The sequence below is a fragment of the Terrapene carolina genome, unplaced genomic scaffold (genome assembly GCF_002925995.2).
Source record: "Terrapene carolina triunguis isolate 2854851 unplaced genomic scaffold, T_m_triunguis-2.0 Scaffold238, whole genome shotgun sequence".
Classification (NCBI taxonomy): domain Eukaryota; kingdom Metazoa; phylum Chordata; order Testudines; family Emydidae; genus Terrapene; species Terrapene triunguis.
The window spans coordinates 11,397,271-11,414,117 of NW_020664589.1; the positions used below are offsets into that span (position 1 = coordinate 11,397,271).

General features: G+C 47.1%; 1 protein-coding gene across 2 annotated transcripts in view; it reads left to right on the forward strand.

Moving 5' to 3' along the window:
- The window catches only part of RXRA (retinoid X receptor alpha), a 218,727-nt gene that overhangs the window by 181,697 nt on the left and 20,183 nt on the right, over window positions 1–16,847 (forward strand). For both annotated transcript variants that reach the window (XM_024206654.3, XM_024206655.3), the window contains 2 exons: window positions 5,398–5,567; window positions 15,539–15,668. In XM_024206654.3, the coding sequence (XP_024062422.1) occupies window positions 5,398–5,567; window positions 15,539–15,668 (300 nt within the window). The remainder of the gene's footprint in view (window positions 1–5,397; window positions 5,568–15,538; window positions 15,669–16,847) is intronic.

The window sequence follows — 16,847 nt, forward strand, 5'->3', positions numbered from 1 at the left end:
AACGTGCAGGAGATGTGAAATCCAGCACGGACACACAATCTCAAACCTTTCCAGAGCAATCGCTGCTTTCACAGGCATCTTTGGAAACCATTCAAGCTCCAACCCCCACTTTGTGTTTGCAGATCCCATCACTTCAGCATGTGGTGTCCCCCCGTGGGACACTTGCAGGAAAACAGGGGGGTAAATTCACTGATATGTTCCATCTGCTTCGCACTGCTCCGCTGACGGGACCCAACTGCAAACTCAGCTTTAGCAGCTGATGAAACCAAGTTGACAGCTGTTTTGCCTCACTTGAATATACCAGTGAAGGTGGCCTCAAGTCTCCCTTTCTAAAGAGCTCACCTGCTGCTCTGGCCTAGTCCTTTACGATCTGGTCTCCCCCAGCACTAGTGCTCTGTCTAGTCTCCTGAGTGACCTCCCTTAGTGAGTTACCCCCTTCCTGAAGTGCCCCCACATCAGAATATTTTCCTGAATGTCTACGATAAGTTTTCACTTTCCTAGTTTCAGGCCCATTACTTCCTTGTTAAATCATCTAATCCCCCGATTCTTGTATGTTACTGCCTCCTCCCCCCGCACGTTCAGCATGTATCAAACCCGTGGCATCACGGTTCTGCATTCTGTGGCCCATCAGAATTCATGGTGACAATGGGGAGAGAAATCTCCTATAAATCCAAACATTTACCCACAGGACTTGTTTCTCAATTGCCTAGTAACATAGACAATGCTAATGGCTAAAAAACAACGTGAATCCAGATGCTTGTTATTCCAGCCCTGGGCTTCTCTTGAGTAGAGACTGTTAATTGGGCAGAACTTTCTGATATGGGTATGAATCCACTAAAGACTGGAATGAGACCACTGTGCTAGTTTTCCTTTGTGACTTCATCCAAATGTGCACCCACATATGTGATGCCTTTCGTCCTCGCTGGGGAGGGAGGTCGAATTCAGTGATGATGGAAAATTGTAGCTATCGCTTTTCATTCTTGTCAGACCTTTCATTTTCACATGGTTGGTAAGAGGAGCGGATGGAAGGATGAGCTTAGAAGCGGTGAGGTGTGTGTGTGTGAAGCTGTGGTTGGAAAGGAGAGAGGAGGATGTACCCATGTCAGAAGAGGTGGGGAGAAACCATACTCTGATATTGGGGAACTCCCCCTCTTTAAAACAGACCACGAAACAGATTATGCCGCCCCGTCACGCCTTGCGACCATGGAAGCTCTGAACCAGCAAGTCAGCAAGCTTCCTCACTGGGAATTTACTGCGGGGTTTCTGTTTTCGTTTTAGACCTGGGGCATTTGATGACAACGTGCTACCTGCTTCTGCTAACCAGGTGTCATTGCCTTGACCTGCCGGGCTGGAGCAAGTCTGCCTCAAGGGTTTAGACTTGGGTTGAGCAGAATTGAGAGTTGGCTTTCCACCAGCCACAAGCACAGACTGCCTGTGAAACAAACTTTTTGGTGTACTGCTTTTCAGCAGTGATCAGTAATAACAACAATACTTATATATTCTCTCTCTCTGGCTTCTCTGTGTCTGTTCCATCTGTTGTCTATCACTTATATCATCAGCCAGATTCACTTTCGTCACTAGTGAAACCTGTTCAGGTGTCTCCCTGTCCCATCATGTTCTGTAAGATCTGCTCTCTCCATACCCACCTACAGCTTCTCATACCTGAGGGCATTTCAGTGAGTTTCCTTTGGGTCAGGATTCATAGAGCTAAGGTCAGAAAGGACCATTGTGATCATCCAGTCAGACCTCTTGAGGTCACAGAATGTCACCCAGTGACTCTTTCATTGGGTCCAATAACCTGTGGTTGAACCAGTGTGTTTATTTAGAATGACTTCCAGTCGATGTAAAAACTCCTGATGAGGGAGAATTTAGCCTGTTCCCTTGGTAATTGTTACTTTCAGAGCAAGGACTTGTTGTCTGCACTCTTTCTTCGGAACTTGCTGCTATTGTATATTAGATCTTTGGAGCTTAAGTCATTGTTAAAATCCCATTTGCTCAGGGCTGCCTCTGTCGTAAGTTTTTAAATTGGGTTTTTGGCTTGCTCAGCGTCATTTGTAGCCAATTTGTCTCCCGTAACATGCCCAAAGGAGTTCCAGTGAAGGGGGCCGCATCTGTGAGATTGAATGAAAGGTTGACATTATGAGCAATAAAGTTCTAGGCTTATGACAGTTGAGAGAGAGAGAGGCACCTCCGTCCCCCAGTAACAGGGAGATTGAGGGTCTAATGTCAGCCTATAAAAGGAATCAGACCAGGGCCAGATCCTAGGCTGATGTAAGATCAATTGGATCTGTGCTGCTTTACCACAGCAGAATATCAGGTTCTGACTCCCCACTTAGCAGATGTTGCATTGTGCCTTTAGAGAAGTAGCAAACACAGTACAAAACTTTAGATCAGTTTGCAAAACTAAGTACTTATTTTTACATAGCACCTTTTAGCTCAAAGGATCCCAAAGCACTTTAGAGACTATAGAGATATGTAGTGACATATATATCTATGTACAAGAATCACTTTACCCTCCACAGAGGTGCATCCACCTCTGGGGTGGAATGTGATTGCTGTTTAACAGCAGAGTAACAACACTACACTACAGTTTAAGACAGGAGGCTAACGATAAAATTGAAAAGCATTTGCATGATCTAGACATAGAGGATGAGTTTAAGACTAACACGATTGCCATATTCTATTGTGTAATCTTTTAGCATGTGTTTGAATTTCCCATATTTTTTGTTATTTTATGTTTGCATGTGGCATGGAGCCAGTTTACCTGATAATCTGATTTAAAAGCTTTATTGTGTTACGTACTGTGCTGATTTCAATGGAACAATCTCTGTGTCCTGTTACTTCCCATTAGCTCACATAATCAGCTTCACATCCAGCAAAGAGATAATGGATTAGGATAGCTGCTAATAGTGTTTTCTCTGCATTACTGAGCTTCTTTCAATACTGAGCAAAGAACTGGGTGAAATGATGGTTGTTTTTCATGGCAAGCAATGGACGCTCCATGGCTGGAGTCGTTCTGGACTAGAATGGGCTAGAATGTACTGCAGGAAACAATTCTGTACTAGGGAGTGGATGAATGAGATGACTCATTGGCTCTTTTCCATTTCTAAAGCTTGATTTTGTATTTGGAAAGATCAGCTAATGCAATTAGCTACATAATGTGCTGCTTTCCTAGGTTATTGCCATTAAAACGGTGTGTGCTACATTTAAATGGAGACTGGCATGAATGATAATAATCAATAATAACCCACGTATACAGTGTTTTTCCTCTTCAGAGCACTTTTTCAAACTTTAGCTAAGTCATGGTCCTGACATCCTTGTGAGATAGGTAAAATTATCCTCATGGCATAGATTTGGGGAACTGAGGCAGAAAGGTTAAGTGATAAGCCCTTGGTCCCAGAGGGAATCAGTATCAGAGTAAGAACCAGAGCACAGGAGGATCCTGTCTCCCAGATCTGAATGTAGACGCCTAGGCCAAGGGAAGAAGCATCTTTCAGTAAAGTATGCGGCATCTTATGTTATCCTGGAAAATTAACATGTTATGTACCAAGAGAGGTGGGGGGGAGCCAGCTTTCTGGAGACAGAGAATGTGGGACTGGCCCGATACCTCCAGGCAGCAAACTGGGAATGCGTATTGCAGTTATGCCCTCCGTCTCCACATACTGGTAGTCAGTGCCACGTGGCTGGCAGTGTTACTGCCTCAGAGGGGAGGAAGGGTTGGCACGCTCTGCATTCCCTAGGAGTCCTCTTGCAAAAGGCCTTTCTTTCTTGATCTGTGGGAGGTCTGGTGGCTGCTCGGGGACTTTCCTGCTGGCGTCTTGGGATGACAGCCAGGTAGGGAGGACTGGACAACAAGGGTTTTTGCAGTGGCTTTTCCCATATAATGAAAGGGTTTGCTTTCCAGATCTGTTGCGTTCCCTGGATGTGGTGTGGACAGCTCGGGAGGCATTCCCTTTCCTCAGTGTCTGTGTGTGACTCAAGGCTGGACAGTGCACTGTAAGGTTCTGATCAGCCAGCTTTTAATCTTCAGTTCTTGCCTGGTTTCTTTCCCCCTCCAAACGTCACTAGGGAGGGATGTTTTTTTTGCCCTTCTATCCTTTTTAAAATATTGGTGACTCATTGTCGCTTCTAATGCCAGGTTCTAAAGGGACAAGGATGGTCAAAGTAGAGCAGACACATGACAAGATGGGGATGGAATTCAGGTGAGACTGGGCCAAGCTGGATGAGTGGGAGGGTTTCGTAGACTGAGTGTTTTGCTTGTCTTAACACGTGACATCAAAGCCCTTGACATCATGGAAAGGACTCAGGTGCAGAAAGAAACTCCCTTTCAGTGTAGAGGGAGCGAATCTTCAAAGACACAAGTGAGGAGAAGGACTGTGTTGAGGTGAAGGCACAAGTGCTGGGATTCAGGAGACTGGGGCTCAGTTCCTAGTTCTGCCACTGACTTCCCGTGTAGCCTTGGGAAAGTCACTTTCTCTTTCCCTGACTCGGTGCCCTGGCAGTAAAATGGGAATAATAATGCTTCCTTTGTGTGTCTGTCTTGTCTATTTAGATGCTCAGCACTATGGGCAGGGGTTGTCTCTTCCTTGCTGCACATACAGCATCTAGCATGACTGGGTCCTGATCTCAGCTGAGACCTCTAGGTGGTACTGTAATAATAATAATGGCCTTTTGGCAGCCATCAAAGTCAGTGGAAATCAAGCAGCTGAAAAACCCTGCATGACCTCTTTGGAAATTGACCCTGGACAGCCTCCAGAAATGGTTGGGCTATCCGGACTCATGCTTTAAAAGAATTATTTTCTTTCTTTTCTTTGGGATTCCTCCATCCTGCCACCTAGCAGCCCCCTTTTCTCTCCCTATACCAGCACTGATCCATTCCCTTCAGCTGCATCGCCTGTGTCCGGCTCCCTCCTTAGCTCTTTACTGCAAGTTCCTTAACCTTTTAGAGTTTCTTTCCAAGAGAGGGGTTCTTTGCAGCTGCCCAAACTCTGGTCAAGGACAAATTTTTGCAGGAGGGGAAGAGGGGGCTCTGGAGAAATCTCTTTAGGTTCTGCTCCCAAACTTGTCTGCAGAGATGCACATGCCCAGTCCAGCTCTTTTCTTGGGCCAAGAGAACTGTATGGCGACTCCTCTCACAACTAATGCTTGCTTTGTTCCTCAGTTGGGTTCCAGAGGCCTGAGTCCCCACTGGCCATGCCAGTGAAAGGGTTAAGTTAAAGAGAACCCGGGCTTCCTACATGACAGCAGATGCTGATGCTACCATAGGTCAATATTCCTTTCGATTTTGAAGCCTAGTGATCCTCACAGCTCCCCAAATCTCAGTGTTTTAATTCCCCATCCCAGCACTGAGAACCATAGACTTACGGTGCCTCCCTTCTTCCCTGTTTGTGTCTGCAGCTGTGCAGGAGGAGAGGCAGCGAGGGAAGGACCGAAACGAGAACGAGGTGGAGTCGACAAGTAGCGCCAATGAGGACATGCCCGTGGAGAAGATCCTGGAAGCCGAACTCGCAGTGGAGCCAAAGACAGAGACGTACATTGAGGCAAATATGGGCTTGACTCCTAGCTCGGTAAGGATGCCTGCCCCTTTCCCATGTGCGCTAACACCATCCCGTTTGTGGGAATGCAATGGAGCAAATAGGTGGTAAGGCCTTGAATGCGGTCACTCCATGACTATGCAGACAAGCATGGTTAAGAGGAAGGGGGGCCCTTGGGATCTGAGGAAAGCTGAGTTCTAGTCCCATCTCTGCCACACCCCGTGTGACCTTGGATAAAATGTTTGATTGCCCTGTGCCTCGGTTTCCCCCTCTATAAAATGGGAATAACACTTCCCTTCCTCCTAGAGGTGTAGTGAAGATAAAACAATTGCACGTCTGGGAGGTGCTCAGGTGCTAGTGATGAGGTGCAGTTGGGAGGGTGCATAGAAATTATCTGTATTGTGGGAACACAGCCTGTTATGCTGGACACTATATAAACAGTGGAGTAAAAGCCTTGCCTTGAAAAACTTGCAATCAACTTAAGCCTATAAACACACCCATTATCACTAAAATGCAAAAGTATTACAGCGGGAAAACTGAGCTGTAGGTTTTTAAATACCACAAATTTGAGAATTGTTTGGATCCATTGTAAAATATATACATCTGGATGAGGGTTTGGACTTCAAACCCACTCAGTGTTCTGAGGTGTTTGGCTCCAGAGTTGTGGTTCATCCCCTTTTCAAGGTTTGGACTCCAGTGGAATCCTTTTTAAACAGCATAAATAACCCACAGGTGGCCCCACCACTCCCATTAAAGAGCCCTGTTTTGTAAAGAGCATTTTTTTTTCCATTTAGGTGGCTGTTCTCAGCTATAACAACTCTGGCCTTATAGTCTATGAACTCCTGCTCCTCTGAGAATAGCTGCCACATTAGGGGAGGTCACCACCCAGTTTGAGCAAATTTATAATGCATGAGGCTCAGTGGGTGTGGCTAGTGACTCCACCCCAAAACCCTCCCCTTGGTTCTAACCAGGGGAACACTGGGATGCTGGAGGACTGGGAAGTCTCTTAAGTAGAAACAACTGGTTGGGGGGGAGGGGAGAAATAGTTGTTGTCATTTAAAATAGGAGCACCTAGCCTGAATGGGTTTTTCCTTGGGGGAGGGGATAAGGGCCTTATAAAGTCCAAAGTCCAATTCACAGTCTTGCTGGTAGTGGGGTGGGAAGTATAGATTTCTTATGTCTCGATGCAGCAAAGCTCACAGGGTGATTTCTGATTATTACTATTTAACCTGAGTGACAAATTAGAGATATTTGCTATAATACATTGTAGTTATGTTACTCCCAATGCCAAACATTCAAAAGTTATGTATCAGGCCCCCAAAATCATATGATTTTTTTAAAGTAAACTAATAAATGTGTGTTTTTTTTATTTTTTGAGCCTTTGAAGTAAACTTGGGTCACACATTTCCAGCTTTTCTCTGTAATTATCAGGGCTACAAACTTGTGTGCTGTTTTAAATGAAAGCTGAGCTTTTCATGTACTAACATGACTCCAGCATCTGGAGCATTAAGAACCCCATCAAGTATTGTGAGGCTTGTGGTGAAATCATGAGAGCGGGCAACACTGAGAGTTATGTTTATGTACTGTGTGGTGTTAATCATTTTGCCTAATCTTGTTCAGGATTTGAGAGTTTGATTCTGACTCCAGTGACACTGGGCTCATGCACCACTTAAGAGAATAAAACACTGCAGGATCAAATAGGTAGAGGGTGAAAGCTCAGAAAGCAGCTAAGAGTGGGGGCAGGGGAGAAGGGCAGAGATTATAAGAAAAAATATAGTAATCTATGCATGCATTGTATATAAACCATCTACTTGAGCCAGTCTAGCAATGTTCTTCTGTTTCCTAATAGAGAACACAGGCTGGCCTTTAGCTGGGGAAACATGTTCAGTTTTTTGTTTTTTAATTAATTTCTCCTCTTGGGGAAGAGAGTCCAAGTTTAAACTGTCAAAAAAAACAAAGATTCATGATCTCCTGCCAATGGTGCACACCCAAACTAAGTGGGGTAGGTTTGGAAAACTTCACACTCACTGAGCTTGGCCTGCCGCCGATCCTGGCACAGCTGAATGCAGTAAAGAGCCACCAGCTCTCAGCGTTGAAATGAATACCTTCTGCGCCACTGGTGGTTTGAGGCTCACTATGCTCTGATCGAATAGATGGCGAGATACAGAGTCTTCTAATCAACTTGCACCATGTCTGCTATACTGCTACAAACTAGCTGAGAATTCCTTCAGGTCTTGTAGGGCAGAGCCAAGCATAGTAAGGGAGACGTTTGCAGAATGTGTATGATCTTCCACTAAGAAAGTCTTTTGTCATTGCACATGTTCTCCCCCACGCCTTCCTCATTGTCTTCTGTAACCGGAAATCCACACTGATGAAGTAGATTTTTACCCCAGATTTAATTGCACCATTTCTCCCAGATCCTTTTCCATTCCTAAAGCCTCTTCCTTCAAGAGGTGGTGCTGGGTGGTGGCAAAAATCTCTGCTCATCTCTCGGCCCAGAGGTACCTCTGCTTTTAATTGTAAGAAGCGCGGGGAGCATGTCCTAAGTCCAAGTTATTTTGGTTCACTCCAAGCCATGCTAATCTGTCTAGAGCACTCAGCAAGATGCCGTCTCTCCGCTCTAAACTTTGAGTTGCCCTCATAGTTTATTGTGCTTAGCTCTTCTAGACAAGGAACTGTGCCCGTTTTATTTGTGTGAGAAGCCCCAAGCACTCCTATGATGTTTCGTGACATTCAGTAGTGCCTGAGCTCTTTGCACCAGCACTACAATGGGACGGCGATAATATGTTGTAGTAGCTTATTGTTCTGTAGCATTTTCCCAGTGACCCCGATACTCTTTACTGGATATCTATGAGAATCCTGAAAAAATGCAGCCACTTCTGGGGTGGGGTATGGCGGCTCTTTCACAGCGCACAGTAACACTACAAAACGACAAGAACTGAGCATAGGATTGGGAAGAGGGAATGCCCTGTCTGGTGGCACCTCAGAAAATCACAAATGAAGCTACCAGCATATGAGCTGCTGTGTGCGCTGCTGACTTGTATCGGATAGCTCAGTGATGCACCAAACACGGGGATCAGTTGTACCCACCCAGATGTTGGATGACAGGCTTCCATTCCTGTTCTAAATAAACAGCAGAGCATCTCCATCCCCATCAAGCAGTCGGGGCTTCCCCACAGGGAGGAGCTGGAGATCTGTGCCTCAGTTAATGACGGTGCCTCTGATACTAGACGGCTGTGTTGGCGATCAGGATTAGAAATACCTCAGGGGGAGTTGTCGCCGGAGTTGCGCCGACTTGAAAACAAACCCCAGAGAGGGAGCTAAAATAAATGGCTTCATCTGGCACTGTCTCTCCCCTAGCCTCTTGTAGCAAATTGAAAGCTGGTTCCTGCATAATTCAGCACACATTACAGTGAACAAGGATGTGTGCTGCATCTCAATAGAGGCGGGAGGCTTGTTGAAATGTCCTGTTATTGTTAAGCGGCTTCTGTCAATGATGTGACATTTGTAGCAGGTTTAGCAGATGTATGAGATCAGTGGCTAAGCAGTGAGGAGGCTACAGGGTGGATAGAGAGGAGAGTCTGTTTTCCCCCGGGAGAGCTGTTGTGATGGAAAGGCAGACAAATTCAGTACCTAATAGATACAGCGTAAAATACAAGCTGGTTCCCCTTAGCCCAGTGCGTTGGGTCCTTGTGTTGAAGCCCCCCACCTTGGTGCATCTGCTCCCAGCACTGCCGCATGGAATTCTCTGGGAGGATGGAACCAGCTGTGATTCCAGGGACTTTCTCTCAGGCCTTGTATGAACTAACCCCCTCCTACAGCCTCCCTGCCTATAACCAGATCCTTCCCACCGTAGACCCATTGGGCTACAGTGGCGTGCCTGCAATCCTTGCTCAGGCTGTGGCAATCCTCTCCCCGGGTCTGTGAGGCTCTGTAATCTCCGGGAACTGCCCAATCCTATGTAGACCAGGAAATCTAGGAGGGGGACCTCAGCATCGCTCTCCAAGCAGACAGCAGGGGAGGAGAATAAGGGAATTAGCTCCATGCATGGCCCACCAGCACCAGAGCCCAAACGATCCATTCTGAGGCAACTGTGAGTGGCTCAGACTGAATGTGGGCACACAAGTGAGACCCATGGTACAGCAGGGCTCTGTGTAGGCTGTGAAGAGGTCTAAGGCCTCAACTGGCAGGGGCATGTTGGGGAGAGGCCACCCTGGGTTTCCCAGGGATTGAGAGGGAAATCAGAACAAGTGTGGCCTGTCTCCGCTGAGCTGGCCCAGACCATTGTTGGAGCTGAACGTTGGCTGCAGGGGAGATACTGCAGCAGTTCTGAGCCCGCTGGGTGGCAGGAGATAGTGGGATGGAGGAGGGGAATACTAGCTGTAACAAACACTACCTTGATCTGAGCCACCTGTCCCATGTTCCTCTTGCCTCTCCCAAGTGGAAGGGCTCTAACGCTGCAGTGACCGAGAAGAGACCTGCCCACGAAAATGCTCAGTCCTGTCCGTTGCACACAAGCTCTGAGAGTTGGGGTTTAAACGGCCGCCCTTAAAACACCTGCTCGGAGAGCGATCGCACCCAAGGGCGGCTATTTAGTGATGGTGGGTGGCTGCTAATCGTGACGCTGAGCAGTTTTTGTCATTTCACACGGCTCCCGGTTTTAAACGGTCTCGGTTTCCCGTGGCGCGAATGGCAAAACCCTCCCGTGACACTGAGCAGCATGGGGATACGTTCATCCTGGGGCTTCTCTTGAGGTCTGCGCCCAGAGCACCTTCATGCCGGGTGTTCTTGTGAGCAGCGCTCTGTCCCAGCTGTAGGGAGCTGATCACCTCCTGCAGCTTGGCGATTCGAGGTCTCTCTACTGACTCCTATAAGGAGGAATTCTATCTCTCCACTGCTATCCCCTTGTGGCACTGCCCTTCCATGCCTATCAGCTGACAACCCTGTGCCTAGGGCTTCTGCAGTCCAAGTCTCTCCTCGGACGGCCCCCGGGCACTGAAGGGGAAAGCTTGTAACTGTGATCGGCCTTATCCCCAGTAGCTCTTATTTGGCATTTGAAGGGAAGGTTTTGAGTGATCGTTTTCTGGAAGATGCTTCCAAGTTCCTCTTTCTCCAGCAGGATCAGGTGCCTGACTGTCCTTTAATTCTGTCATGCGCTGGTGCTTTGCCCTTACCGTTTACTGCAAGGCCTGGGAATTGCTTGCCAGGAACGAGGAAGGTTTCCAAAGACTCTAAGTGGCTTGCTTTTTGGAGGCGGGCCGGGCTGCCATAACCTGAGCTGCTTCTCATGCTGCAGTGATTCAAATGAGGCCAGTAAATGCCCTAGCTGTTCCCGGAACAGCGATCGGAGGTATAATTAAAGCACGTTGGATGGATTATCAGTCTGTGACAGGCCTATGTCTTCTCTCTGCCGCCTGTAGCATGCGCAGGGCAGAATCTTGGCCTTGCTGACACTTGCTGTTGTCTCCCAGGGCCTGATCCCTCCAGCGGTGGCCCCCTCTGAGGAATTTTAAGCAGAGCCCTGAACTCTGAGTGCAAACCGCACTGCTTTTAAAGAATCACCAACGCCATGTCAAGGCAGCGAGGCCTCGCCGGTAACTCAGTCGCTACTCTGTTTGGGAGGCCTTTTACTTATGGATCCCGGTAACCTACTCAAAAGCAAAGCAAAATGCAATGGCCTTTGCTGTGGTATGGAATTCTGGTAGAATACCAGTTTTAATGCATGCCCCAGTGTAGGCAAACTAATGCCCAATGGTCCCCCATCAGGCCATGGCTGGTGCCTTTTTAGAGCAGATACATCGTCTCCGATCAGAGTGTGCCCCTGTTAACTCTACCAGGCTCTACTCCTCCTGCAGTAGTTAACTCTACTCCTGGGTTCTATTCCTAATTCCGCTCCTGTCTCGCTGAGTGAGCAAGTCCCTAAGGTCCAGATTTTCATTCTGGGGATGCTTCAGTTTTTTGGGTGCCCAGCTTGAAACACCATTTTTTTTTTAAATTATTCTCAAATGGAACACCCCAAATCTGTGGCCATTTTTGAAAACTGTAGCCGCTGGCCTCTCCTCTGAGTCTCCCACCAGTGAAACAAGGGTGGGTTGTAAGGCTCGAAGTCGTTGATATGAGTATAACACTTGGGGACCTCAGGCGAATTGCTCGTATCACTGGCCCTGCTCGCCTCAGTCTGCAGACGGTTCTGAATGCGGCAGACCCTGAATTCAGCATTACCAAGGGAGAAGGAATCAGAAGGTGCCAGCTCCTGCACCAGGCTTGGCATAACCATGTCGGGGCTGTAGAGGGAAATCTGAATGTCTCCTGACCTCCCCTCCCAATCCTTGTAAGACCCAGCAGTCCCTCTTTTCAGACTGGCATCTCCAAGGCAGAGTAACAACCCTGCAGGATCCTTCGCAGGACAGCACTTCTAGCCTAGGAAATAGTGCCCTGATACCTGGGTTCTCTCACGTCCTTTGCCTCGAGAGGAGCAAGAAGGGGGAAAACTCCTAAGCAGAGATTTCCAGCATCTTAGAGAGGGCATTATAACCAACTCCGCGCCCCCAGCCCTCTCTGCAGGCAGCCGGTGAAGACACTTTGGAGCCTGATCTTGGAGCACTTGCCAAGTGCTTGTTATTTTTAAGTACTGAGGATTTGAGCTGTTGGCTACCTAGGCGAAAAGTTAATGTTTCCTTTTATGTGGCTGGAGAATAACCTAGGCAGGCACTTTGAGTAGCAGCACAGAGGTATCTTTAAAGAGGTTAAGAACAAGGACGTCTAGGTGGCAGAGAACGGGGGCTTTCTCAGAGCCATATTATGGAATGGGGAGGGGAAGGGGGGATATTTTTCAACATTTCAATCTTAGCTCCTTCAAAAATAGGATTTTCTCTGCTTTTCATCCAGCGTTTGAATGTTTAATGTGGTTTCTGGGTAAAATACAGTCAATGTGAAAACAAAAGGGAAGTATTTGGGTTAGTAACCTCAGAACCTCATTTTTATTTTATTTATTTTTACAACTCTTTCCTTCCCCCGGTCTCCCTTGCAGTGTCTTTACTTTCCCTTTCCAGACTCGTTCACTGGTCTCTGGAGTAGCCACTTGTCTCCCACACTGCCCACCGTTCCACCTCCTTGAGCGCCCTGTTTTAGGTCAACAATTCCCGTCTTATCCACTGTGTGGTCTTTAAAACACCATCGTTCCCTTCTTAACAATCGTTCCCTTCCTGTCCCTGTCTGCCAGAATGTCCAGGGAAATATCACAGTGACGACAGGATATGTTACATCCTCCCTCACCGGTCTTTGGTCCCCTTACAATCATGGGCCAGGTCCCTCACTCCCCAGACGAAGCTTCTCGTGGACATTCAGGATTGCTGTCCGCGTGTGATCACTGTTACTCCCTCTGTCAGTGGTAAAAACAGGGCACCAGTTGTCGGATATCCAGTGTGAGCTGTATATTCATATAGTGAAATCAGTGCAAGAGACTAACTACACCTGTGTTACATTTCTGCTCTACCTTCATTAATAGGCCTTCTCTATTATTCAGCTACATCACCATGTTTACAATTATGTCAGTCATACACACAGCTTACATACACTTCTGTCCATTGACAGTGCCCTTGGTGCCAGGTACAAGCCCCAGAGGAAGACATCCCTGCTCCAAGGAGCTTATAGTTGAAGGGCTACATCTGGCCACCGTCACTCGTACTCGTCTGGATGCAATCCCCTTGCTCACATTGAGTAGAACCTTGCTCCATAAATAACCCCATTGATTTTGGTGGGACTAATCGTGGTAGAAGTTACTTGTAGCATGAATAAATGGATCTACCGAGTAGTGCCACCGAGTAGTGGTTTAATTTTCAAACAGGACTTGTTTCATAGTTTTAGAGAGTTTAAGGCCAGAAGGGACCATTAGATCCTCGAATCTGACCTCCTGTGTAGCACCCAGTTACCCCTCTATTGAGCCCAAAGACTTTAGTTAGACCAATGCAATGCAGTCCTCAGGAGACTGAACTGTGTGCCACAGGCAGAGAACAGGAGACACCGAGGTGCCCCCAAGCCCTGAGGAATTAAGTGAGACATGCCCAGATGACCCAGCAGGCAATTCACACCGCACGCTGCAGAGGAAGGTGAAATGCCCCACGGTCCCAGCCCATCTGAACTAGGGAGGGAATTCTTCCCTGATCCCAAATCTGGCCATTAGCATGACGGTGAGCATGTGAGCAAGACACGGCAGCCAGGCACCTAGAAAGAGGATTTTCTGTACCGTCTCAGAGCACTGGGCCACCTAGCTGGGGTCCCACCTCCAGCTGTGGCCAATCTCTGATGCTTCAGAGAAAGGTGGGAAAAAAACATCACCAGGAAACGTCTGGCCAGATGTGAATCAGGGGGAAATTTTCCTTCCTGATCCCTGCATGCGGTTAGTAAGGGTGGCAGAATCTGTCACTAAACAGAAAGCCAGCACCATAGTATGTCCTATTTATAGGCTTCACCAGAATAGTACGATTTTCCCATGAGATCCAAAGGTAATATAATTACCCATTCTCTGGTTTTGTACACGCTGTTTTAAGGACATCGAGGGACACAGTTATGCTTAATAAAAGGTGCGGCCTCTATATGGAGCTGTGTATGTATAGACAGACATATATATATACATTTATAGAGGTATGATAGTGTGCGGGTGTATATAGATAGACATATACGTTCAGAGATGTAAAATAAATAGTCGATGACTTATTTTTTTTTCTTACTTTTTCCAGAGGGTTGGATAGTCTCATCCGATTTGTAATCACAATCCCACTTGAGCTGTTAGCAGTTCCTCTAAACAGGGATTTGGTCTGTTTAGGCTGCCTGTCCAGCTAACGAGCAGATGGTTTTTGTTATTGGGTAGTATTTCAAAGGGAAGGGGTTTTCGCTTGCTTTAGTGCCCCTATTGTTGTGTTTTATTGAATTATGACATTCTGACACTTGGAGAACACATGAACTGTTCCACCCCCTGCAGGAGGAATCTGGGAGAGGGGTTTTTTCTTTCCTCTTTTTGTCAGCTTGGATTGCAATGATTACGAAACCCAAGAAGCACTGGCTAGAGTCGGGTATAGAGAGGTAGCATGATCTCTCTAGTGGATAGGGCACGGTGCTGGACATCAGGACACCTACGTTCTGCTCCCGACTATGGTGCTGGCTTGCTTTGCACAAGTCACTGCGCCTTTCTCTTCCTCATCTTTCCCTCCCACCCTTTGTCTGCCTCGTCTGTTTAGACTGAGATCTCTTCAGGTCAATGCCTGTCTCTCACTCGGTATAGGTACGGCGCCTGAGATACTGGGGCCGTGATCTCCGTTGGCGCCTTGTGGTGTTACTGTAATACAGATAATACGTACGAAGATGTGAGAGGCTTTGTGAGCGTCCTCCACACAGCCACACCTGAGCTTTCAGAATTTGATAGATTGCTGTAAAGGGTTCTCTTAGGCCGGCTAGCTCAGCCCCCTTTACATGACAGAGCCAGTTTGGCTGGTCTTTAGAGGCTCTGGCAATATTTGCATAGGTAAGATCTTGCCAGGTTAGCCACTCCTCCTCCTAACTTCCAGGTCTCTGTGCAATGGGATATCAGTAGTGCAGATGGAATCTACATCACTAGTGGCCAGAGATTAATCCATTAACCCTCAGTGTCAGACGTCCTGACATTTTGTGTGTGCGCGTGGTCACCTTCCATTTTTCAACTGGCCAAAATTGTGCATTGACTGAAGTTTCCTCCTTTAAAGGCAAATGCTACACTTCAACCGTTGCTACCCCCATAGGCTGGCACTGTACTGTCGTAGTGAAATCCCTAGCCGGGGCTGATACTTAGCCAGACCCACGGGCCTTAACCTTGAGTCGTTCTACCTCGGTGTAGTGATTGTGTGAGAGAGCTGATCTTGCTTCTTGGGTCCCTCAGACCGAAAAGATCCATCCCAGCTGCTTGTCTGATCCCTCCTCTTTGTCCTGCGCTACTTTGTTGTGCCTCATTTTAAGTCTTCTTTTCTTTGCAGCCCAATGACCCGGTAACCAACATATGCCAAGCGGCAGATAAACAGCTCTTCACCTTGGTGGAATGGGCAAAGCGAATTCCCCATTTTTCAGAACTGCCGTTGGATGACCAGGTCATCTTACTCAGAGCAGGTAAGAGGGATATCTTAGTGAGGGGTCATAGGAGGAAGATCTCAACAGGGCTGGTTGGTGTAGGTGGGATGCTCTGCCGAGGACGAATGTTATATTTATAGTTAGTACACTACAACCTGAAGGCTACTAGTCACGTCTGCCTTTTAGTCGCTGATCATTTATTTGCCAAGAAGGATTTTAAAAGCCCTAAGAAACACGTCACTGGACCTGCTCCAAAGTGTAGAGCCCGCTTCCAGTCAGGCCGAGAATCACTCCGGTTCATCTTTTCTGAGAGGCAAGCGTATCAGAAGTCGGATGGGATGCTGAAATCTGAAGGAATCATGTAATATCTTCCTTTCACACAGAGACTTGAAAGAGAACAGGATTTGGGGCTTTGCCAGGTTTCGCAAAAATAAAATGTGTGATCAAAATTAAAAACAGAAATGCGGGGGAGAATCACCCGTCCTTTCCCACCCACAAAGATAAAAATACAATTCTCCAGGCTCATTCTGAAGTGCCTGTCTCTGCAGAGGAACTACTGGGGGCGGGCTAAAAGCAGTGAGCTGTTAAAAAATACCTTCTCCTCCTGTGCAGATTTCAGACCAAATGCTGGAAGGTATGCACAGAAAATAGAAGGGGTGAGAATCCAAAGCTAAAACTTGACAGGCGCGGGTTTGGGCATGAAACTGTTTGCATAGCTCTGATTGTCAGATAAGGTAAATATAGCCGATTAAAAAGGTTTTGGCTTGTCATCACAGAATATTTTGCCTGCATATTCAAAGTGGATGGATACATTATCTTATTAAAATTGCCTCCAGCAAATGGCAAAGTTGATATTAAGGAAGAAATGAGGGAAAAAAATTACCCTGAAACCCAACCATAACTCATAGCTCTGTACTTCACAATGAAAAAGTGTTACTATGTAGAAAGTCAGAAATCAAGGCTCTGTTTGGTGCACGGGTGAGTTACAGCTCTGCATGAGCTGTTGTTAATCGTTAAGGCACTGGACTGAGACACTGGAGATCTGGGTTCAGTTTCTGGCTCTGTTGCAAACTTCCTGTGTGACCGTAGGCGAGTCACGTAGGCTCAGATCGTCAACGGTATTTAGGTGCCAAATTCCCATTGAAATCAGTCTCTGTGCCTCGGTTGCCCATCTGTAAAATGGAGATAACAAGGGGGTAGCCGTGTTAGGGGTAGCCG